General features: G+C 40.8%; 2 protein-coding genes across 6 annotated transcripts; one reads left to right on the top strand and one right to left on the bottom strand.

Annotated features, from left to right (window-relative positions):
* The first annotated feature begins 99 nt into the window (after window positions 1-99).
* LOC108112873 (alkylated DNA repair protein alkB homolog 8) lies at window positions 100-2,013 on the top strand. The gene has a single exon (XM_017223203.1). The coding sequence runs from the start codon at window positions 105-107 to the stop codon at window positions 1,950-1,952; it is 1,848 nt and encodes a 615-aa protein (XP_017078692.1). The 5' UTR covers window positions 100-104; the 3' UTR covers window positions 1,953-2,013.
* On the bottom strand, window positions 1,912-24,888 carry LOC108112874. Of its 5 annotated transcripts, none has more exons than XM_017223204.2 (9): window positions 24,560-24,888; window positions 17,978-19,386; window positions 16,639-16,780; window positions 8,579-8,727; window positions 8,346-8,509; window positions 7,946-8,140; window positions 4,503-4,550; window positions 4,237-4,434; window positions 1,912-4,174 (listed from the first exon to the last, which is right to left on the bottom strand). In XM_017223204.2, exons 2-9 carry the CDS (start codon window positions 18,021-18,023, stop codon window positions 3,560-3,562), a joined length of 1,557 nt encoding a protein of 518 aa, XP_017078693.1. In that variant the 5' UTR covers window positions 18,024-19,386; window positions 24,560-24,888; the 3' UTR covers window positions 1,912-3,559. The 5 variants fall into 5 exon arrangements, with proteins under 5 accessions (XP_017078693.1, XP_017078694.1, XP_017078696.1 ...); XM_017223205.2 differs by having other exon boundaries at window positions 8,579-8,721; XM_017223207.2 differs by lacking the exon at window positions 4,503-4,550.
* Window positions 24,889-25,902: the final 1,014 nt, after the last annotated feature.

Raw genomic sequence — 25,902 nt, 5'->3', positions numbered from 1 at the left:
TACATACTTTTAGTGAACCAAACTAGTGATATGAAAGGGTATTTACTATTCGTCTTACAGAGCCTATAAAATATTTGTTGTGATGTGTACACACTTGCCTTAAAATGCACGTTGAAGAGAAACAGCAAAAGGTAAACAATGCCAAAAAGGCGAATAAAAAGCAACGGAGATGTCTTGCGATAATGAAAAGCGACTGCCAGGTGTCCTCAAGCGATGATCCCACCCTATACCTGGCGATTCTCAACGTGGGACTCAGCAATGGACTTACCGAGGAGTGCTTGCTTCAAGCGGCGGCTGCGACCGGTGGAAGTGTTGCTCAAGTGGTCATGATGCCGGGAAAATCGTATTGCTTTTTGGTATGTGCCAGCCTGGAGGACTCCCAACTCATTTACTTGGGTATGCACAATATATCCACCATAGGACAACAGGGAGCAGTGGCATACTTGAGTTATGTAAAGGAATTACCGGCTGTTGCAGAAAAAAATAATTGGGACAAACCTCTTCCCAGTGGGCTTCTAGTGATTTCTGACTTTGTCAGCGAAGAGGAGGAATCAACTTTGCTTAAGGCAATTTCCGATGATGGGAGAACATCCGAAGCCACGGGCACTCTGAAGCATCGAAAAGTCAAGCACTTTGGCTATGAGTTTCTATACGGCACCAATAATGTGGATTCGTCAAAGCCTCTGGAACAGTCGATACCATCAGCCTGTGATATTCTGTGGCCGCGCCTGAAAGACTCTGCATCTAGTTGGGATTGGAACACACCTGACCAGCTGACAGTGAATGAGTATGAGCCCGGGCACGGAATACCTCCCCATGTAGACACACATAGTGCATTTTTTGATCCCATTCTTTCGCTCTCCCTGCAATCCGACGTGGTGATGGACTTTCGTCGAGGAGACGAGCAAGTTCAGGTCAGATTGCCGCGACGATCTTTGTTGATTATGTCAGGTGAGGCTCGCTACGATTGGACGCATGGAATCAGGCCGAAGCACATCGATGTGGTGCCCAGTGGATTCGGAGGTTTAACCACACAAACTCGCGGCAAAAGGACTTCTTTGACATTTCGACGCCTCCGAAAAGGGCCCTGCGACTGCTCGTATCCTACACTCTGCGATACACGACAAACCAAGGTACCACAGGAGATAACGGCCTCGTTGGCTGCTCAGGCTGTAACTCTGGAGCAACAGAATGTCCATGAGGTATACGATAAAATTGCAGACCACTTTAGCGAAACACGACACACACCCTGGCCACAAGTCGCCGAATTTTTGGATTCCTTTGATGCCCAATCTGTAGTGCTGGACATTGGTTGCGGCAATGGCAAGTATCTGGGCTGCAATACCAATCTGCTCGCCATAGGTTGTGACCGGGCGCAAGGATTACTATCCGTCGGTCGTCGAAAGGGACAGAATGTCTTTCGATGTGACTGTCTCAATGTGCCAGTGCGCTCTTCTAGCATTGATGGCTGCATCAGTATAGCAGTCATTCATCACCTAGCTACAACGGAGCGACGTTTGGTCGCTCTTATGGAGATGGCACGTGTTCTCCGACCTGGAGGGCGAGCTTTGGTTTATGTTTGGGCCAAAGACCAGAGAAAGAATGATAAAAAGTCCGCCTATCTGCGCCAAAATAAGGCAGTAAATAAAGAACGTACCACGGAGCAGCAACAACGTCAGAAGCAACATCAGGAATTGGAGCAACAATTGCCCAATAATACCCCACTTCCTGTACATACCAATCGCACAGAGTTCCAGCAGCAGGACGTACTGGTGCCATGGAAAACCAAGGATGAGCACAATACCACTTATCTGCGCTACTACCACGTCTTCGAGGAGGAGGAACTGGAGAACCTGGTGTCCCAGCTGTCAGAGGTGCAATTAATCAAAAGCTACTACGACCAAGGAAATCACTGCGTAATCTTCGAGAAGATCTCGAAAAACTCTGTATGAAAAGAGTACATTTATGTAATTCGTTTATTTGATTTCAAAAATACACATTCACACAGTTTTACTTTTGTTTTGTGTTAGCGAATTGAACGTAAACTAGAACTTAGTTAAGCTTACTGCCGACTCATCCAAATGATGTTCTATTTATTGTAGCTTTGGACCATAAATTGACAATTCCTTAATAACAACGTTTGTGTTTCACTGAAGAATATCTCAGTTGATGTAGGTACAAGTGCGATGTGTATTTACATTTGTTGTATTTCAATATTGAAACGAATTGGATAGGATTCAAGATAGATTTCAAGTGTCTAACGCTTGGGTGGATAGATAAAATTTGAAGTATCATAACTAAAATGTATAGAGACTACCTAAATCAGTGAGCAGGAGCAAATGGGTTTTTGGTGCTAGCTGGAGATTCCTATAGTAACGTTCCTCTATATATTTCTATAAATCCATCAATATATGTTCACTTAACGTCAGATACACTCTGCTGTATAGGGTAAAGTTCGAGCTACAGAAACATCTAAACGGAATACATGTAAGAATCTGGTTTTAAAAACACTCAGAAGTCATCCAGGGCACTTACTTGACAAAATACTACGCCTAGTTACTAGTTCTTTATACGATGCTTACAGCTAATTATGGACTAGTTTACAGTTTCAAAAGTTTCGTTTTGGTCGTGGGTACAGTAGAGTATTTGATATGTTAGCAAGTAACATTTGGACTATGTGATTTCATCATCTTAAAGCTAAGAGCTAAGTGTATAGCGGGTGTCCGAATACCTCTAAGGTACGTAGTAGAAGCCTGCAAGGGTCAATGTACTTGTCAGTTTCGACACACACTTTATCCGTGTCATATTTTCATAGTTAGAAACATAGCACATGAATTGGTAAAAGAAAACCACTTTGATCCTTGCAGGACTCTGGGACGCACACACGAAATTTTACTGGGTGTATAAATATATATATATGTATATATTTAGTAAATCTATATAGATCGCGTGTATAACAGTTGTGGTGCCCAAGTGGTTGGTTTTTTGGCTATATGTATAGGAGAACAATTAAAGAGAATTGATTTACTCGTTTCAACAGCTAGGTGAGTCTACAGACTAGGTTAAACCAGAAATTCATCATCGTCGTAATATTAAAGCCTGATAGGTTACTTGTTTGTTATTAAAGCTGATTTATCAGTTAATAGGTATGCATACACACATACACAATAATCGACTTAAAAAGTTATACGGGTTACCATTGTTTTCGTTTCTAATGTACATGTATGTGTATACTTCAGTCGTTGTTGAATATACAAAGCTTTCTTTGCCTGGTGATGACCACTGGTACGTTATCCTTTTGTTTCTATCCTATAACTACGTCACGTTTGCACTTGCACTTAACTTTTCGCATTCCACGTTTTAAAGCCTCCCACCGAAACACTTATTTGAGCAGCTGGCATACTTTCTCCATCTCAACTATCTCGTCTTAGATTATTTAAGTAGGATTTGGATTGGGGGTTTTGTCTGAGGGGACTTCATGGGTTTCTGAGGGCTGTCCAGGATCCAGGTTCCAGTTGCCTTGAGCGCGAGCTTAGATAAATGTTTCGGCTGCCATTTGTTACAAGCACTCGGCCAGTGGTGGCTTTTCAATGGGCGGCGAGGGACCTGAGACCGAAACCATTGGCACCGCACTGATCTTGGGCTTGACGATCTTGAGTCCCAGGTTTCCCAGGTTCTTGGGGCTGCTGTGCGGCGACGAGGAGGCGGTCGAGGATCGCTGGTGCACCAGGACTCGCGGTTTCGCCTCAATGGCAATGCTGGGCGAGGAGGAGGCCGAAACGCTGGCCGTTGCCGTGGCACTGGCCAGGAGCGGCACATGGACCAGCTCCTCCACCGTCTCCGCCGAGTCCTGGGATTCGTGGACCACGGCAGCAGCGTCGCTATGTATGAGTGCCGCCGTGGACAACGTATCGCCCTCATCATCCTGCATGTACGGCGGCGGTGCCTCCAGCGAAATGCTTCCGACAATCATATTGGCCGTGGTTATCGCCGCCGATCTTGCCAGGAGACTGGTCACGGCCGTCGGCGACTGCTTGCCATCGTGGATGACCGGCAGACGGAGTAGTTCTCCTCCAGCGCCGCCGCACTCCTTCAGCTCGATGTCGTTGCTGTCCTGGGACAAGTGCTGCTGCTTGCAGGATTCATCGTCGGTTCGCCATGGTCTCAGGCTCTTCTGTAAAATGGAATTCATTATTAAGAAGACTCACTTGTGTATGGTTTTATGAAAAAACTAACCCTTCTGCCGTTGTCCGTGATGTTCTCGGCACTTTTGGCCTTCCTGCAGAGGACACTCTGGGATCCGTGGCGTCGCAGGAACTCGATGGAATCGAAACCTCGACCCTCCGAGGACACAAAGATGGCCGAATTGATTCGGCTGCGTGTGCAGCGCTCTGAGATGGATGTGGAGTGTTCCTCGGCCAACATGTGGATATGCTGCAATGGAAAGGATGTCAGTAAGGATCTATGCTGGCTTTTGCCGCATCCTCCGGCCAGTTGCTTACGCGGCTATTGCAGTGCAACGGTGGGTGGGCACATTCACTGCTGTCGAACTGCGTTCCGCAAAAGGAGCAGAGCAAGAGAGAGAGAGAGATGGAAGAGAGATAGAAAGAGATAGAGAGGAGACAGTAGAGCGGACAGTTCCGAGGGGATTCACACGCACAACACATAAGCCCGCATAAAGGACCCCCCACCACTGGAACAACAAGAACAGGAGCAAGCGACAAGCGACAAGCGAGGGACAATCTACCTGGCTACAAACTACTAAAGGACAAGACACGAAGCCGGGACTCAAGCGGATGCGAATTGCGATTTGTGATTTTTGCTGTGATAGAGAAGTGAGCGAGTGCGGGCCATTTCCATCCAGTGAAGGTTGCTGCAAGTTCTGTACAAGGTGATTTTGATATTGATGGGTGATTTGTGCGATTTGGTGCTCCGGTCTGCATTCTGAAGTGGAACTCGAAATCGAAATCGAAATCGAACTCGAACGGGAACACGAACTCCAAGCAAAACCATGTGCACGTGCACCACAAGCTGCTTGTGCTGGGGGCCAGTGTTGGGAACACCCTGCTCACTTCAGTGGACAAAGTCAGTGGTTCAATCTTTGGCGGGGGCACAGAATTACCCCTTGTTCTCCGTTTTTTTTTACTCATTCGGGAATACTTTGGATGAAAACCTTGAAAGCAGATTTAATTGGACAATCACAAAAGGTAAACAAAATGAAACCAATGGTAAATAAATTAAATGACTGTCAGAAAACATAAACAACAAACAATGAAACACGGGTAAATAAGTTAAATGACTCTCAAAAAATTAATAACATTTGGGTGAACCTCCACAAATCGTAATGATTGCATTTAATAATTGCTTGCTGCAAACATATCATGCAATTCAGAACGTTTCACACAAAAGTTTGTCATTGAATTAATTAATTTATGAAATTAATATTGATTTAAATAAATATTAAAATAAACTGACAGAAATCCATAATAATAAAGTTAAAGTGAGTTTAAATTTGTTGATTAAGCAAGTTTTTATAGCTTTTCATTAACTCACATAAAATAAATTCTATAAATTAAGAAAAGATTCCTTAAGGCCATTATTTTCGCTTTTTAATTAAAATAATGTTAAGGTTAAACGTAAGTAAAGGCAAAAATGCCTGAAAGTTTAATAATTATTTTTTCAGAAGGGCAACACTGCGTATGAGTATTAAGCTGTCCCCTCGCCAAAGTAAACCACTTTGTGTTCGGATCGTTCCGCCCAACACTAGCTAGCTGACTTACGCTGGCCGGCTCGCTGTAGTTGCTGTGGTTGAGCACAGATGACTCGGTGTGGATGGTGTCGCTGGCCACCATGCTGTGGTACTTCTGCAGCTGGAGCTGCATGGTCGACGAGCCTCGACTGTCGTGTGATCCCTCCCGCGACCGATCGGCGCATGAGTACTGCCTTCTGTACTGGCGCCTCCTTCGGCCGGCACTGGCAGAAGATGCCGCCGATGTTGCATCAGTGATAGCTCCCAGGTGGTGATCAGCGCATCCCAGCGCTCGAGGCGGCAACGGAGGCGGGCGAAAGTAGCTGGGATCGTAGCTGAACTGCCGTCTGCGCCACTGGTCGTACTGCCTATAGTGGCTGAAGAGGCGGCGACGACGCAGTATGAGCTGCTTCTTGGCCTCCAGCACCTCGTCCTCCTCGACGAAGGTGCGCTCCTGGGAATTCTTGAGAATTCCTCGCTGTTGGGCGAACTTACGCTGCTTCATGGCGCCCGCCGCCTGAAGAGGCAATATTCGTTGAACGGGCTCTTTCTCTCTCTGCAGAAGCTGTTGTTCCTCCCGATCCTTGTCCGGGGCATCATCTCCCTCTACTTCGATGTTGTCCTCCCCATTGGCTATGCACTCCAGGCTGTCCACATTCTCCAGCACATTGGCGCCCACAATCGACTGATTATCGACGCTGGGACCGCGCACATAGGTGTTCACCGGAGTGCCATGGCTGTGACCATGTCCGTGGCTGGATGCCGCACTCACGGCCGCCGAGGAGGCTTCGCGGTGCGCTGGTTGCTAGCTCTCCACATCCGCCTTGTGCAGCAGGGCAAACTGGCAGCCGCAGTCGCGTTCCAGCTCCCTTCGCGGATACTGGAAGCAGCGGTCAAACAGACCGCAGCCCTCGCAGCGCGGCAAGCACTGTTAACCAATAACCAAAGATCGGAAGCAGGAACAGTAAGAGCGGCAGTAGCAGGAGCAGGAGCAGGAAGAAGAACAGCAGGCGAGAGCGAAGTGAAAGTAGGAAACGATTCGTCAGTGAGATCTCGGAAAAGCGCCCACCTGAACAGCAAAGCTCAAAACCAAAACCGCTAAATGCATTAAGAATACTGTCGAACTTCTCTAGCTACTAAATGATAGGGTATTCGGGTTACACGATACGATAATGTTTTGATAAATAAATTCTGATTTTAAACTGAATGACGAGAGGAAATAATTTAAATTTAATTCAAATTTACTAGAAGTGAACTTCTAACTGCAAGCTTTAATAGTAAAAACAGTTTACGAGTATTTAAAAATCAATTAATTTTACTTTCCAACTCTTAGTAGTTTAAAAAGTTAAACTCAGCACAACTTAGAAGAGTTCGACTGTATATCTATGGAATGTGGATAGTACGAGTTATAAATTAGAGGTGCTCTCATATGCATGGCGCATCCTGAGCTCGATAAGTCTAGGTGGAATCGCTATTTGACTTCGGAATGCCGAAGACACCATACTCTTCAGAAACGACAAAGGAAATGCCAGAGATCGAGTCCAAAGAGTATGTCCCAAAACTAGTGCCATAAGCCTACGGAAAAAATGCTAAAACAAATGCGTAACTAGCACGTGCTATCTTAGTAAGCAAATCATAAGAAGTAACAGTCGAAAAGGTCTGGTCTTCTGCAGGAGAAATGCATTAAGAGAATATTCTTCTGGGCAGTAAATTTTGAGCTGCAACCTCCATTAAAATTATTCTTTAGCGGACCACAATTTGTTTGAATGATAGAAAAGCATTTTCAATCAAATCTTTAAACAGAGTCATTCTCGGAAAATGTTAAATAGGTTTATTCAGTCTATAGTTGAGGGGTTTGGGCAAGGTTGTGCACGGATTAAAAAGGAAATAGTGAGTGTACTTTGTTCAATAAGAGTCGAATAGTTACTTGAATTGATGCATAGAAAAAAGCGAATAAAATGCAAAGATATTTTTGTATGTTTCGTATATAAGTAGTTGGAAGAATTTGTTATTTTTGAATACCTTGACAAAGAAATCGGGGTGTAGGTTCTAAAAATGAAGCATAACAAAAACGAAACAGAGATAAGTTCCTTCGCGAATATCCAAACGCTCAGCGCTCCGAGTAATCCTAGAAACCCGCACAACCATCATCCCCACCTCCCCGATCGGGATTGGGACTTCCTCAGCGTAACTCACCTGGTGTGAATGCTGTCCATTGCATCCGCTGGCACTGCAGACACCCGTTCCCGGAACTTTCAGCTGCTCGTGCTTATAGTCTGGTTGATAGGGCAGCAGCATCCGGATCTTTCCCCATCGGTTGAAGAACAGGGCGATGGCTCCGGCCCACACCATCAGCACGATCAGGACTATGCCGATCTCCACCCCGCGAATCTGTACGGGGAAATTAACAAAGATTATGTTACCTTTCTGGTATTTTAGGTAAGTCAGGCTAAGTTAGTATTAATTAACCAAAAATTTTGTTTTCCAATTTCATACTCTTAACTTGAAACCATTTTTTTCCTAATCTAAAATCAATTTCCGCCTAATCCAATTGATATTAATTAGTATCCAATTAGTTCGCATCTATGTGACTTACAGTGGGCAATTCCCTGGTTGTGCCATGAGTCAGAGTATTTGTGGCCGTGGAGGTCACGTCGTCGCCAAAGATGCTGGCATTAGTGCTTCCATTGCGAGCACCGTTGCTCCCATTGCCGTAGATACCCGGCGGAAAGTCCTGCTGTGAGGTGTTCTTGGGGAGATCTTGGGAAATGGAAATCAAATGATTATGAATGTTCTTTTCTGAGAACCAAATCGACGGGGTGTACTCACCCAGCGTCTTGAACTTGATCTGACCGCGGCTGCGGTACTTCTTGCCTTGCCAGATGGCCGTCACAACGAGTGAGTACTGTGTGCTGGGCAGCAGGCGATCCAGGACAATGGCCTCGCTGCTGCCGGCGACGTCCTGTACAACCCTGTAACTTAAATTAATTCAATTACCACTCTCGAACGGCAGCTAACGGGGCGGTGGGCGGTGTACTGTAGGTGCTGTTTTGGGTGGTTTGGAGGATTGTGCAATCGCATATATATATGTGTGTGTGTGTGTGTGTGTGTGTAAGTGTGTTTGCTAATTGAACAAACTACAACATTCCAGTCGTGAAATATGAGGCCGGTCCGTGTTGGTAATTACAGCATTGGCCAATATTTCACTTTGTCACTTTCTCGCAGCGCAGTTACCAAACATGTCCTAGATTTGCCAATTGAGCTCACATTACCCACCCACCAAGATCCAGTTCCTTGGCCCGAGTGCCGCCGAGTGCGTTGTGCGGCAAAAGTGGCCCAGACTTCTGGCCTTTTGTGCACCGGCTCTTATTACTACGGCTGTAGCAACTAGAAGCGCCTGACAAATGATTCATTATTCATACATGTAACAAACACACCACCCGCCCTCCCAACCCACTCACATGGCAATGCGGCCCACCCAATGGCCCCCAGTGGAACCGAAAGTCCAAACAGAGAACACAAAACAGAAGTGTCCAGCATTTCGCTGGCAGACGACGGAAAAACAACGCCGAACAGGCAATCGTAAATGTTGAAAAAACAAAACTCAGGTAAACAGTGCCGGTTGGTCGGTTTAATAATGCCCTTAATTTATGTGAAGGAATTTCGAAAATGTCAACTACAGCTTGGAAATATTTTTGCTATTTAAGTTTAAACTCGAATTAAAAGTTTTGTTGATAAATTAGCCGCTTTAAAAATGCTTTATAAATTGCTTTTAAAAATTATTTTAAGTTTAGCAGGTTTTATTAGTTAATATATATATTTTAAGTTTTTAAATGTTTTTATAATATTTGTTATTCTTTATGCTGCTATTATCTTTATTATAAACTTCAAATCATAAAATTACAAAATTATCCTAAAGTAACCGTTTTTGATTTCTGAAAGTTCTTTCTAAATTTCAATCAACAAAATATTCAGAAATTAAAAAAAAAAATAAAAAATCAATTTCTATTCATTTCAACTTTGAATCTATTTTAAGATCTTTTTTATTATATATAATTTATTATTTTATTTTATTTTATTCTTACTGACATTGTTCCACTGCTTTCTTAAGCTAGCTTACACACGTCTTTGATCTAATCAATATTCCCATAATTAGGAAGGCATTCTGCTGCGCAGCCAGAGCATCCTGTTATGTAGGGCAAATCTAATGTAGTAAGGTCAAAAAGGTGTGCTTTCTTTTTATATGACCGCTCCCCGTAGATTATAAGTGCATATTGTTTATTATTTCACCGATTGTTTGTTTTTTATACAAAAATAAATCCGATTAAGCGATCAAAAATTCTTGCTAGCAAGATACTTAAAAATAGCCATCATAAATGGCTTGGAAATATCAAAATAAAATGTTTATTACTCATTTTTAGGCTCAGCCCTTTTTATAACAGCCGAATCCGATGAAAGTAAAAGGTTATTTCAGGGCAAAAATCCTAGAAATGATTTAAATAAAAGTCCTCGATTTCACTGCTTCTGAAAGCTGCTTAAAAATGTAAAAGCGATGACAAATATCCGAATTTGTGTAAGCAGCACTCCGCCCACGCCTGCCTATTGGTACGATTTAAGGACATAAGCGGGCTTTTACGGTTCATTGTGAATTTACATCTGGCTGGTCCGCAAAAAACTCCTCTCATTTCGACCGCGCCGACGGCTAAATAATTGATTAGCCACATGTGTCACATCCATTTGCGCGCAGCCAATAGACCCTTGCCCGTAGGGTAACTGGAATTGGGCCGACTTTGGCAAACATCAGCCAACCGGCGGGCGATCCGATCCGCCATATGTGACAGTGCCAGGCGTTGTCTAAAGTTTCGCCGTTAAAGTTTTCATCATGTGGCGACGCCTAGGGAAAATCAAATTTAATCCCCGGTTCTCGTACCGCTTTTCTGGCTTTTATGGCATTAAATTCGACTAGGAAGCCGCTTATTATACACAATTTAAACTCACGCCATGGCTCCAGTTTTACTGGTATTTTTCTGGGTGGATCCCTTGCCCTTTCGCGGCTGGCCATAAGAAATGCAAGCGAATTTCCTCGAAAAGGGAAGGAAGGAAGTTTCTAATTTTCTCGCCGGTTTTCCTTCCTTTCCCTTTACGGCCTGATTGCGGGCTCTGAGTCATTTGATATTCAAAAAATATGGCTGGATATGCAATTCGGGCGGCCTTTGCCTTTCATTTTTTTAATGTCCCCTTTTGTGAGCGTTATCCGGTTCGTTCCGTTTTGATAAATAAACAATTAGCTTACAGGGCAGCCGAACAACTTTCGCATTCGTTACTCAAACTTCGCAGTATGCATACAATATGTCATACAAAATATACAAATGTGTACTCGCACGACAGGCCACCACCCCCCCCCCAGTTGGGCTTCTGATGTTATTTAATAACTTATGACGTTCATGGGCTGGCTTTGTAGAACTTTACTTTCAGCTAGCCTCTGTGTGTGTGTGTTAGCCCGGATGTAACTAACAATTTTTATTTGATCGGCAGGCACGGTGCTTCGTGACAATCGTTCTGCATTTGCATTAACTTAAAAATTCAATTAAAAATACGCATACGCCCCCTTGGACAGGCCCATCAATGATCAATGAGGGACTTCATTGGGCGGAATGGCTGGATAGATAGAACTTCCAAGGAAAAGCCGAATGCAAACACTCGAATTCCTTGGCAACAGCACAAAGCCTGCTTATTTGCTTATGTGTATGCCATGTGTGGGCCATATACAAATCAGGTTTATGTTATGTTGGCCGTATGCTCTCCGTTTCATTTCCTGTTACTGCGACCTGTGCACTTTTATGGCTTATACTGGAAAATTTATGTCGTCATCGCTCAGAGAGAGAAACACACAGCACAGCACAGCTGGAAGCACTCACAAATCTCATCCGCTTAGCCATTACACAGCAACTATTCCAATACTATATACAATATATATATATTTGGAAGAAGAACCTTGACATTTCAATTTTAATAATGTCAAATTGGCTCTTAAAACGCAGATAACCATAATGAATAAAATCTAGCACACGGCTAGCTATTGATTGGGACTTTCCATCTACTCCGCCTTTGTCCTCCTTCTTAGAATGAGCACATGTCCTTACCGGCCCCGCCCCTTTTTACGCCTGGTTCTACCCCTGCCTTTACGCCTCCGATGGGACAGTAATTGTTATTAATTATTATTGTTATTGATGGTGCTTGACATGCTTGGACGTATTGAACTCCAACCCCCACAACAGCCACTCATTGTTCGTCAAGAATTTCATAAATCCACTTAGCAATTTGGAGCATGTATCGTACATTGAGGGAAAATGGCGAGTGATAGGAAAATAAATGTTTCAAAGTGATTTATTAGACAAGAACATGTTTTTCTCTGCTTTCTGGAAATGTTGAATGTGTTAGGCGATTGAGAATGATTCGGTGCTAATGTAGTCTGAGTTCTGAGCACGCAAAGTTGAATGTTTTTTGTTCGTTTATGATTTTTTTTCTATCTATCTTTCTATGTTTTTACTATCATCAGTAATTGTTAATTGTCCACTTCCATAAATTCGTTTCATAAACATAAAAAGAATTAATATCCCAAAAGCAAGCACACAAAATTCTCCCAGTGCATGGCCAGGTGGATATCGATGTGTTCTAGGGGCATATCTGTTGTATACCTGTCTGAAACGTCTAGGACAAAAGTCTATTCCACTTGGGGGCTCGAGCCCAAGGCGAAGCCTGAGCTAATGCCAAAGCCAAAGCAAAAGCTCGAGCCGACTCACCGTCAACGTGTCTATGTACAAATCATACATTATTCACGGGCACAATTTACTCGAAAAACGGCAGGAAGATAGAGAACAGGGAAACCACCGTCGCTGGCCGACAACCGCCCACCATAATGACTGGCAGTCGGAAGTATGTAATACAACAAAAATCGATAGGAAAGTAACACAAAAATTAAAAACAAACTGACTAATAAATAATGACCAAACGAACCAAGCAACTACCAAAAACCACAAGCCAGGGTCCAAGTTTTGTAATAAAATTTTTGACATAGGCGTGAACTTTATAGAAGAGCGGGACAGGAGCGGGTTTAGCATTGGAATGGTGGGCAGTAAAAGACAAAACACGCTCATGCAGCTAAAAGCCAAAAGAAAATGGCTAACACACACACCGCACACACACACACTCACGCAACACGAGCCATTAAATTGAAAAACACCTTGGCCAACAGTCGGCAGCGGACTGCAGTCAAAAGGCACAAAAGCCGAGCACTTAACTTATTACACGGACGGCATTCCATGGCAGCGCGAACTGGCTAAAAGAACCGGGCTAGCCAAGCTGCCACTTGGACCCGACTTGGCCAACACAGAGCGGAAGTGCTTAGTTTGTTGGCGAAATATGCAAGCCATTCGCCCCACATCTCATACCCATCAGTGGGTACACGGCGAAAACATGCATCTTCAATTTGCATATTTAAGGAATTTCTCAATGCAAGGCATTTGGGACAGTTTTCACTTTTTCGTTCTGCGCAAAATTTTGGTTTTAATTCAATTCAGTTGAATGTTTCATTGTTCTAGAAGTTAAAAATATTTCCTGTAAACCTGTCTTATATGGGAAACTCGGATTAAGTATTTTAATTCCTAACAACAGTATTTTATTAGACGTTAATATTTGCTTTAACTATTTATAAGAAATGATAACCCTATAATATAAGTATAAACTGTAAAAATGTTTCCCAGTTGATGTTAAATATGTTTAGTTATTAAGACAACAAATAAACGGACTTTAGTTATTATTATTTGGAAAATCTGATGATACCAAGAACTTTTAGAAAATATTTAAAGAACAAAGTTTCATAAAGCCAAGACGAGAAAAATGTTGTTAAAAACATACACCTTATCTGATTATACATAAATGAAAGTGGAATATTTTTAAGTACAGGCAAAGAAACGTGCCGAACTGAGTTTTAAAATGCTTATTTTTATGGCCAAAATATAAAACAAAAGGAAACGCTATAGTCGAGTGCCGCGACTATAAGATACCCGTTACTGTTTTACACAATTTTAAAATATTCATTTTGCTAGTGGAAATTCACAAGGCGCCACCTATTGTCAGAGGAAGCATGTTGAGTAACTGATAGTGACGTCACAAACCATGTGAGGCCTTATAACCTAGATTTCTTCATAAGTAGCGAAATAATGTTCCGATTTGAAAAATCTTTGGTAAATCGATAGATAATAACATAAATAAGTTATACAAGGTCAAACGACCATTCTTAATATTATTATAGACGCCACAGTGTTTCGCGGTTTGTGGGCGTTAGAGTGGGCGTGGCTAGATGGAAAAAAACAGTTCGCATTTGGGGCATCATAAAAATCTACATGCTTAATCCGAACTTTCTATCACTTATAGTTACTGAGATATCAGGTTTTCTTGAAAATGCGAAAACCGTCTTTTGAGCTTGGTGGGCGTATGGGTGGGTGTGGCGGACGGACGGACGGACAAACGGACATGGCTCAATCGACTTCGCTTTGATCCTGATCAAGAATATATATACTTTATAGGGTCGGAAACGCTTCCTTCTAACTGTTACATACTTTTCAACGAATGTAGTACACCCTTTTACTCTACGAGTAACGGGTATAATGAGGGTTCTGAAGAAAGAAAATCGATTCGCTTGGTAAGCCAAATTATAATATATGTGGATATATTGGATACTAAAATAATCGTGTTAAGCATAATTTTAAAAAATTATGATCTTTCGGTTGGAATTTTATAAGAAGAATGCGTAGCCCAAGGTACAAATAAGATTCCACTTGTAATTTGCCTTCGAGTTCATCACTACTTAATAAAATAGATAAAAAGATTAAAAAAATTCATAAAAATAAATTATAAATATGACAAAAAGACAATTTTGAACTCGAAAACGATAAAGACAAGCTGTGATTAAACAACCTCTAGGTAACCTAAAGAAACTTAAAGTTTTTCCCAGTGCATGGGTAACTGGTGCTCTTCCGGTTGCCACGCAGCGAACACGGGCAATGAGGAATAGCAATCAGCGGGAAAGGAAAGTGGGGAGGTGTGGAGGTGGCAATGCAAATGGGAATGCTGAGATGGTAAATTGCAGGCAAGACAGCTGCAGCTGGGCTGCATTATTTCGGTAAATCATCAAGAATATTGCCAAGAGAGTTAACTGAAACTGGCACGGTCGCAAAGTCCCTGACATATGGTGTACTAGTAGTACTCGTAGTGTGTGTATGCACATGAGTTCGCTGCTCATGAATATGGCTTCTCTGCCAGTGGCTATATACGGGCCAACTTGAACTTTTCCCAACTCGAGTTCTTCGTAAATCGAACCTAATTGAGTGGCAATAATGTTCGAAGTTCTTAAGCCTTGAACCATCTTCTGTTTTTCTGTGTTACACTTTATGGCTCAGCTATAAAATATTTTATGATATATTAATTTTTGAATATAAAATCTGTAAATAAGTTTTTCAACTTTGTTTTAAAGCAAAGAAAAGCCCCCTTTAGGTATATTTTGTTATGTTTTTGGTTAAATTAAACTAAATTTCATTTGCATACAAAACTTAAATCAGAAAATCTTCAAAGAATACTTTTATTTTCCCAACTAAAATCTCATTTTTCTGCAGAAAAGGATAAGGAAACCAAATTGACAAATTTAGGAAGTCTCGGCATTTAATCTCTTTTTATTAGGAAGAAAGAATTCAAATATAAGTTTAGTTTGTGAGGCAGCATTTTTGACGAAAATGTGGAGCATCTCATGAGTTCCAACATAATTTTCCAGCAGGTGGCTCGAGTTAAGGGAAATTGAGTTGTAATTCCTGAGAAGTTGGCCGCGCTTTGTGTACAAAAAACTCGCATTTTCGCCTTTTGTTTTAAATAACTTGGCTACAAGTACACGAGGCTTTTGTTTTTCTTTTGGCCTGCACTCGCGGTCAATTTGGCCTCAAGTTTACCATTTTCCTGTTGTTGTTGCTTCTTCTTCTTGAGGTTTTCCCCAATCCCACCCGCGTCCCCTTGGTTTACTTTAACTTGGCCCGTTATTTAGCTCATGGCCAAACAAATACACCCCACCATCGCCATCGCCATCGCCCTTACCCAAAACCACAAGCTCCAAGCAGGCGCACTCACACTCACAAATTTCTGCGAGCAGACAGTGCTCTTGACTGACCGCTGCCACGCCCACCCCTGGCCCTTGCGTCTGGCCCGCAAAACTCACTCCATGGGCCGTCAATTGCAGGCAGAGTTTTTTCTGGTCTTTTGTATTCTGCATAAATGCAATTGCAAGCGCCTAGCACTGAGGGAAATTTGAATGGTTATGAGTAAATTCTTCTTTTAATCTTGTATTTTTACAACCTGATTTGAAGAATATCGAATGATGAAAGATATCTTAAGAATATTTTAAAGAGTTATTTAGGATTTCATGGCTCTCAAAGTCTCCTTTATTCAGTTTTAAAGCCTAAAAAAGGCAAAAGGAATTCTATTAAAAATTTGAAATTTAAAACACAACTAATGATGGTATTCATATTTTACTATAATCCATAATTTCAATACATAAATTCCCACAAAAAGAGTTAAAGAGAGCTTTAATAATGTATCACAATCAAATACGTCATACCTTCTACTACACAATCTATAATTTATGTATGATTATAGATAAAAGGCTTAATTTAATAGGCCATCCGGCTAAATGTATATATATTTTTTCTCGTGCAGAAAGAACCCCCCCAACCTCAAAGCCCCTTTAAACCCGTCAGCTGAATGGTAAGTAAGTGTGCTTTACCGTCATTTAGACAGTCAAGTGGCCCGGTGGATTGAGTTCTAGCTTTGTTAGTGGTACCTACCTGTCATCCGTCGGCTTGTACGTCACGATGTACTTCTCGATGGGATGTGCCTTTAGATCGATTTGCGTCTGCCACGACACTCGGACCGCCGTGGGCGTCAGGAACGTAACGGTTATGTTCTCCGGCGTAGCCGGAATGGTGCCTATTATAACAATAATTGCTTGTTATTATGCCATTATCCTTGTAAATGCTTATGGTATATGGCATATACATAGTAATTCACAGGCACTAGCCAAGTTTATTCGTCTGGGGGATTAACTGGATTTTGCTTTAGCCGTATCGTAAACTCGTCAGCTCTTAAGTTGTGTCATAAAATTAGAAGCTTTGTGGATTTTCTTCAAGTTTTCTCGGCCCTTAAAGGAGATTGACACTGATTCAGCTGTCAATCTTATATCAATTGACCAGATGAAGCAGGCTTTTCATGTAAATTGTTTACTTCTTTTACATTTTAAGGGATTATTATTTAATTCTGTTTGTTGTCGATTTGTCAGATGGACACTATGTTGTATATATTTTAGATAATTCATTTCTTTAAGAATTGGATTCTTATCAAGGCTTAAGCTTTAACATTGAAAGCAATACATGGGATAATCTTGATCATGGTTTCGAAGACATTTTAAAGACTCTTAATCTTAACAAACATTCAATATATTTTAAATATATTCAAATTAAGCAACAAACTATCAAACAATATAAATTTCAAAACACGATGTGTTGAAACCATTAAAATTGATTAATGCTTGTATTCGGCTTGTCGTTTGACCTAAATTCTTAGCACCATTAGGCGGAAATTTATTTCTGGTAAATTAATTTTTATTTCTCTGTTGGCCAAGCTTTTTGGAAAATCTTTTAATGAAATTCAAGTTTAGTAAAGTACAAAAGGAAATCATCTAATTAGTTAGAACATTCTTTAAAGTTTTATATTTAATATAAACTATCTTTATGTTCGTTTAACTGTCTAATCGTGTGACCTGAAATTCCTGTCATTCCTTACTCTATGCCCAAGACAATAAATACGGCATATTTATCCTGGTAGTCTTGTCCAAAAATAAACTGTAGTTTGAATTAGACTACCGATAAATTCTGTTGTCCAACTTTCCGACACTCAACAATACGTGTGTAAGTATGGGAAGCCGACGTGAAAATGTGACTGAATTCTGGAAAGTTATAAAGCTAACGTATAGTATCCCAAACTCAAGTAAAGAAGTAATGTTAATGCCAACAAATGAAGGTGGCCAAGGTAATATGGCACACAACTTTGTTACTCCGAATTATTATGTTTTTTTTTTTGGGACAAGCTTAGGACCCTGAATCCTGGGACTTGGGATCTGGTACTTACCCGCTAGGCAAGCGTTAACAAACAGCACAGCTATGAACACAAACATGCTTTCGTATGAATCCGTTTGCTTTTGTTGGATGTCGTTGGTTTTGTTGCTTTTGCCTGGTTTAGCTGCTTTTGCTGCTTTGTTGCCGTTTTCCTATTTTCTCTGTGGGCGGTTTTCCCTTTTGCTACGGTTTCCGCTTGGCTAATTCGTTGTTGCAGTTTCGGTTTTTCCTCACAAAATAGTAGTTCTTTTTATGTTGTTGCATGTATGTTTAAAATAATCTAACTAAACTTAAAAATCAGTCTTGCTTTTTATCCCGCTTTTCCTTTGTTGGTCGCTGCTTTCAAACCTTGATCAATTTTCAAATTTTCAATTGTGCCGTCGCAGCATTTCAGCTCATTTCGTTGGCTTTCTTGCTAATTGACTTTGCCAATGACATTTGCATTAAAATTTCCCGGCCAGGCTTTGTTTGATATATATATATATATATATATATGTTTATGTCCTTGCGAAAGGGGGAGTTGGGGAACTTATGCGTGTATATTTTTATAACACATTTTTATGGGGCCCCGTGTGCGTCCGTCTCTCCGGTGTCTCCTGTTTGAATCGTCATCGAATCGAATCGCATTTGATGAACGTTTCGATAGTATGGTATATATATTATATTATATAGTCGGCGGACTCCGGTTGGGGCGGGGGGTAAAATGGGAGCGGGGGGTTCGGTGTTGGTGGTGTGAGGAATATTCCAACAGTTTTTCTGTTTCGTGCTCGCCTCTGCTCAACTGGGGAATTATTCACATTGCGTTTGCTTTTTGTTTTTATTTTTATTTTGTTTCTACTTCTGCGGCTTGTGTTATTATTCTTTGCTGTTCATTGCTTTTTGGTGTTGCTACTTGGCTTTATAAAAATCAATAAAAAGCGACTTTTTGTCTGACAGCCGTTGATTTGGATGGCAACCTAAGTGAGTTTTTGTTTCGGCTTCCGTTTGAGTTCCTATTGAGGTTTCAATTTCGAGGACTAAGGGTCTGGGTTTCTGTTTTGAGCTCTGTTGCTTTTCGGCAACCGAAGGGTATGTCTGAGAGCACCTTTTCTTTAGATATCAACGAAACGAATTCAAGGAGAAAGACCCGAAAAGCAGCGGACCACCTGCCACCTGTCGTCGCCGCCTAGCCCTTGGTCCTTTGTAATGCCTGCGGCTTCCTGCTGTCGCCTTTTACTTAGTTTGATACTTTCCGAATTTTGTTAACAATTTTGGCATAATTGCCAAAGCATTTAGGCCGCATTTTACGCCACCTTTTGCTCTTTCTCCTTTCGCTTTGTTCAGTTACTGATGTTTTGTGTTTTGATTTTGTTATTTGCTTTTCCTCGGTGCGGTCTGCGGCATGCGGTTAATTATGGCCCAATGTTTTTGGCTGAGAGGAGGCTGCAATAAATCAGAATGGCATTAATGGCTTGCGGCAAAATATGCGCATATATTTGTGCAAAAACTATACGACTAACTGGTTATGTGTGTGTGTGTTTGTGTGTGTGTGTGTGTATGGAACATTTACATTAATTATAATGAGCTGTGTTCTCAACTCAATCACAATTAAGTGAACACGACTCATTCGTTATTCATTAACCAGATCGAAGCGAAAGAAAACAGAAATGAAAGCCAATTACATTATGTGCTGCATACTTTTTGGGGCCAGGCTTTTGATTTTAATTGGCATTGCGCATACGCCATGTGGCCAACCTACCCACATAGAAATACACACCCAAAACTAAACTAACACACACACTCGCGCGATGCATACCTAATGTGCTATACATAATCCCAAATTCGTTCCATGTTTCATCTGCAGCAGACAATTCAATTTGTGGATTGCCCCGATCATGCGTGTGTTTTGTGGGAATTTTCCCATTCTCCTCTCCTATTGTGTTTTCAGATTTTCGATTAGCATGCATGGCTGGGAACTATGTGGTTAACATGTGTGGTCCGTGTTTTGCCATTTTCAAATAGTTTTTTAACCCGCAACCTGTTGTCGTTTGACCTTCTCCGATTTCTCCTTCTTGAAGTACCAATCAAGAGAATTGCTTTCAAATGCCGGTAAAAAAAAAGGGACTCATGTTTTATAGCCAACTTTGGAAGGAAAAAGTCCTGATGGGACCAACATTTGATGTTGCCTACAAATCTGCTCCATTACTTTAAACGTGTTGATTACGGCCAAGTAGGCGACCTAAAAGACGGCCGAAGTTTTACTTCTTTAACAAACTGCCATTATTAAATTTCTGCAAGTATTAGTCAAACAAAAAGTATAAAATCCATAAGGTAGGGGACATTTAAGAGTCGTTAAGACTTGACTTTGTTTGCTATACCCCAGGGTATTAGCTTAAGTGACTGATAATCTTTTAATACATCAAATTGCTCTCGCAGTCCCATTCAACTTTTAACCTTATCCAAGAAAAATTACCATTTGCACTTAGGTAAATAACTCTAGTTAGCAGCTGTCATTGTCCAAAGATAATTGAGATTACTCTCAAAGAATGGACACTCTTGTCCACATCTTGAACTCTGAAACTGACCACGCCCACTGCTTTTGTTTCCGCCTCTTGACCATCAAGGGGCCACCGCTCGATACTCATTAAATTTATGCATTTATGTCTCATTTTTGTCGGTCGAGAGAGACCCTTAAAAGTTTTATGAACTTTTGGCATACACTTTGGCATGCTTGAGGCTTTCGGGCCGAGATAGCAACAGCTATGAGAGAATGTGTAATGAGTGAGCACACGCTTTGCAATTTAAATGATAATTTTAAAACGCAAAACGAAGTAAATAAGAAATTAAATTTAAAAATTCCAAGGCGGAGTATTTCACTTAAGGGCGGAATAATAAAAATGATGCGCGGTGGAGGAGTATAGAGGATAATGCCAACCCAGTTGCATAAAAAGGACATGACAGCTTTCTGAATAAGGAATTAAATCTAAAAAAAAACTGCAAGGAAAGGGATTTCATTAAAGCGGTGAAATGAAACCAAAGGAAGAAGAGATGACATATGCGTAAATATTTAAAGGGAAATTAATGGAGCGCATAAATGAAGGGAATGTGGAAATGTTGGAAGAACATTGAGTTCATTTCAGGAAAAACGAAGTGAAATTATTTCAAAAGAAGTGCCAAAATGATGTTAGGGAGTGTAATTTCTGACGCCGCAAAAGCAAATATGAAATTAAATTTAAAAATTCAAAAAGAAAGTTTATAATTGAACGGGGGAATAATAAAACAGACGCCAGAAGAGGTGACGCACGGTCGGTGGGCAGACAGGTGGGTAGCTGGGGGAGGTGACTAAATGGGTTTGGAATTGTGTGAAAATTAGGGAGCGAGTGCATGCATTCCCGCAGTGGCAAATAAGTAGGTGAAAGCAGTTATCGTAAAATGAAAATGGCGGCTAGTACGCGCTGTCGCTTTCGCTTTCGCCAACGCTCTTAATTATAGCGACGTCACATGCACACAGGCATTCACACACACACCTTTACAGGCAAACAAACTAACACACAGAAACGCACACTCCTGGCCTCAGTTGATAATTTTCCCTTCTTTTTTTATACTTTTTTATTGCATACAGTGCGGCGCGGAGACTCCTTTGGCATTTTGCGGGTCTGTTTGGCTTAGCTGCCAACTGGCGGACTCAGGATTGTCAGCCGGGCAGACAATAAATCAATCAGCTGTGCCAACATCAAATTCCTGCGCAGACAATGCTCCCTTGCCATATATTCCAGCATATCGGTATTCGCGTGTAGCGGTATGTGAGCGCTATTAACAAAAAGGTCAACTTAGCTGCTACAATTGAAGCCGAAAGCCGAAAGCCAAAAGCGGTGAGCAAGAGGAAAATGGTGAAAACCGGGGAAAGGCTTGTGTGCTGCGCTCAAGCTTTTACACCGGTGCACACTGCCAAAAAGTCAAAATGGAGAATTCAACATGTACATTTACTAATAACAGAAATGTCAAGTCAACAGGGCGGATGAGCTATTTTTATTTGTCCAATTTTATATGTTTTGGGGTTTTATTTGAATTTTATCTGAATTTGAGACAAACAAAAGGTATAACTGTTAAATAATGTATACATATTATATGGCATATAGTAATTGTTCAAAATCCTCTAAAAAATATATATTTTGTATATAAAACAAACTCAAAGGAATTCTTGCAAAAAGTTTAATTAAATTATCTTCTCTTAATTTAAAACTTTTAAAAATGTTTCCAGGCGGAAAGCTCTGTTCCTGTGAAAGCAACTGCAAAAAGTTAAATAACGAAAAAGTAGAATATTTTAAACAAAAACCAACAAAACTTAACATTTTGACCAGTGTACGTGGTGTATTTGTTCATATGTGTGCATTGGTGTGAGTGTAAAACGTTGTAGAGAGAAAAAGAGGGCGAAATAAAGGGCGGGCGCATGCTATTATGTCCTGGCTGTAAAAACAAAAAAGGAAAGGCTAGAGAAAATAAGGGAAAACACTTGACTCCAATTTCGGCGAGATTTTCCGCAGCTCTGCTGGTAACGGAGGATGGAGAAAGGTCGATGATGAAAGGAGTGAAGAGAAGGGCAAAGGGATACAGGCTGCCAAGGATGATAATAAAAAATTAAGCGCGAAATGGCAGGCTAAAGTTGACTTTAATTGAGTACTACTTTCAGCTTAAAGCTCGCAAAGATGGCAGCTGATAAAAAAAAAAATAATTCCAACAATGAAAGTTTCAGTTTCTTTACAGGAATTTTCATTCTGATTTTGTGTTGCCTGTGCAGACTTCAATGTAGGAAGTTGGATAGTTAAAAAACAAGAACAAACCCACGTACAAACTTGGAAAATAGTAAACTTTTTAGCATAATAAAATGTATATGAGCAGCAAAAGTCTACAGAGAGAAAACAAGAACAACAAAGGAATAAATATTATGAAAAAAAAAAAGGAAAGTGAGATATATACTTCGACGTAATGAAAAAGAGCTTTTTGAAAATGTCATACATTTTGAGCAAGCACATTATGTCTTAAAGTTTTTGAGATGATAAATGAATTTCATTTAAAATCAGTTTTAAATAGCAAACTCATTCATCATCTTTAACAACCTAAACCATTTTCATTCAAAAATCTATATGCAAAGCTCACTTTTATGGGGCTCTATACAGTCATTGAGTTGAATTTATAGTTTTTGAAGTACACACTTAAGCTAATTAAACAAAAACCGGAACCGAAATATTGGGAATACATATTTTTACGAACTTTTTGATTGATTTATTTACAGTTTGGAAACGCCTATGTGTTTTTCTCTGGTACGTATGCTCTCAGTCATTTGCAATTCCATTTTATTTATTTACAGATCGCTTAATGAGCACAAACAACTTTCAGCGATGAAGAAATTTCCATTTTTAATCGGTCAAACTCTGCGGCATTTCGTTCGACTTCGCTCTAGAGAGTCCAAAAATATCAGAAGCAAGTTTTGCTAATATATATATATAGAATCGGTTGCATGTATATACTCGTGTCTAGATACACTGCCGCACGGTGGAGCAATGCACGCAATGCGGCGACTGCGGTTGCGACGGATTTAAATTTAAAATGAACATTTACGCTTTCCGGGCATTTTGCCGCCGATCCGATTTTCATTTGACCTGTTCTAGTTGCGGTGAATGCGCGGATATATATATATATATATATGTTTATGACTGCATATGTGTACTCCCCGTGGGGATTCTTTGTTGAAAGCGATTTGTTTATAATAACGTATTACGTGCGACTCGCTACGGCCCGAATGGCCAAATAAAACAAGAGGAATTGAGAGATGAACAAGATTTACAGCGGAGCAAGGGCGTCGAATTAACCCACACAAGAAATTCAAAAACACCCGGGTTAATTGTAAATTCGTTGCTTGTTTTCGCAAACAAACGGTGCAGGAGCATTAAAATTACTTTTTAATTGCCACAGCTGGGCTGCTTTTCAGGTTGTTGTGGAACGGAAGGCTGACAGAGTCCATTAGGCCATTTTCCATTTCATTTACGTTTCATTTACGTTTTCATCTCACTTTTATCTTTCTTCTTTCGCTTCTGGTTTTCGCGATTTAATTGGCTTAAAATTCAGTCGCCTTCTTGAGAAAAGCCGCAAAGGACTCGGGACTTGCCCTGTTAATTGAGCGACTGTCACGAAGACACAAACACACATCTGTACACAGAAAATAAAACCATTTCAAATGTTCAACAATCGCGTCAAATGAGTTTTCTGACCTAAAGCTATACTTTTCTTAAGTATTTACTAAGGAGAACTTAAAATAATATATTATTAAATATTAAACAAGCTTTTTTAGAGTTCTTAAGCAATTTTGTCATCAAAAAATGTTTAAGTGAGTCTATAATATAATGCTGTAGTAAGAGAATTTATTTGCTGAATTAACAAGTAAAGTAATAAAAAAAATATATATACATTTTTAAGCTACAAATACTTTCAAATTTAAGTTTTTCCCAGTGCACAAGCAAAAGTTTTAACTGCTCGCGGCGTAGTGAAAAATCTCAAAAACACACACAATTCAGCTCTCAAAGGTTGTCACACAATTTACAAGTGGGATTTTATTTACTTTTTGCCGTCGGACTCTGGTTAACCGGCTCAGCCACCTGCTAGTGACACGCCTCTCCGGCTCGCCGCCTCCTCCGTCCGTCCGTCGGGTGTCCTGAATCTGAGTTGGAATCCCAATCCCAATCCCTATCCTGGATGCCTACTCGCAATCAGTGCTGGAAACGCGTGCATCCACTGATAACGCCGAAAACAAACACTTCACTGCGCTCAGTTCTCAGTACTCAGTTGTCAGTTGTCTGCTTTCGGTTCTCTGCCCGATTAACTGTGCTTCAGAGCCACTGCCTTTTCAACTTCCGTTTCCGGTTTCCGTTTGCTCGTTGTGCTGCGGCCGACGCGAAAACTACTACTGAAATGGACAACCCAAAATGAAAACGAAACTGAACCGAAACGCTGAGAGAGAGAGAAAGCTTTCCATGAAAACGGCGCACAGAATGGATATGCTCATTCAGCTGTTTTATAGCTATATGGAAAGATACATTATTATAAAGAAAATTATTATTATATATGCTAGATAAATCAAATTGTAATTTTCAAAAGGTTTTATTTTTAATAAGATTTCAAACAAGAGTGACTTTGACACGTTAGACTTTCTCAGAAATAAAGTGTACTACCTACGATCTTAAAACTAATCATAAATAAGAAAGAAGAGTATTCAACATAACCCTTAATCTTGTGATAAGTCTTTAATTATATATATTTTAATTGGTTGGATAAAATTAATTCAATAAATAAAATATTTCTTACGAGTATCGCTAGCTACCAAGATTTGAAAAAATCTCTCATTAAATATTTTATAGGTAGAAAAAAATTGGTGTTGTCTGAAAAGGAAACCATTAATCAAGCCAATCCCCTACCCAGACTATTCCCAATTGGGAGAGCTCAAACCATTACTTGGCATCTCCAACTTGTAGGATTGTGGACACAAAAGCTTTCCCCCTCGCTAAGAGTGCTTGAGTTGAAGAGAGGCCGAGCAGCTTTTCTTTAACTAACAATTCCTTGCGTTAGGTCGTGTTCGCTGTGCCAAGGAGACGATTGCCTTTAACTATTTGAGGGGATTTTGGGGGTTGGCACAATATTTGGGGACCTTACTTGCTGGCTGGGCTGACTGACTGACTGGCTGACTGACAGAGTGACAGACAGACCCATATTCAGCGAAAAAGCGCATTGCCAGAGTTCAAGTGCGACGGTGTGGCTTTTGTTATTGTTGGCCAGGAAACAGGCGCCAATTTCAACGGAAATTCCAATGTTGTTTTTACCAAGCGCTTAGCTTTCCTCCTACTCATCCGACGGGCTTAAATTAAAAGCATACTTAGCAGCGTTTAATTACTTATTCATGGCCGCTCG

The sequence above is a fragment of the Drosophila eugracilis genome, unplaced genomic scaffold (genome assembly GCF_018153835.1).
Source record: "Drosophila eugracilis isolate 14026-0451.02 unplaced genomic scaffold, ASM1815383v1 contig_90, whole genome shotgun sequence".
Taxonomy (NCBI): domain Eukaryota; kingdom Metazoa; phylum Arthropoda; class Insecta; order Diptera; family Drosophilidae; genus Drosophila; species Drosophila eugracilis.
This window is presented reverse-complemented; position numbering and strand designations above follow the sequence as displayed.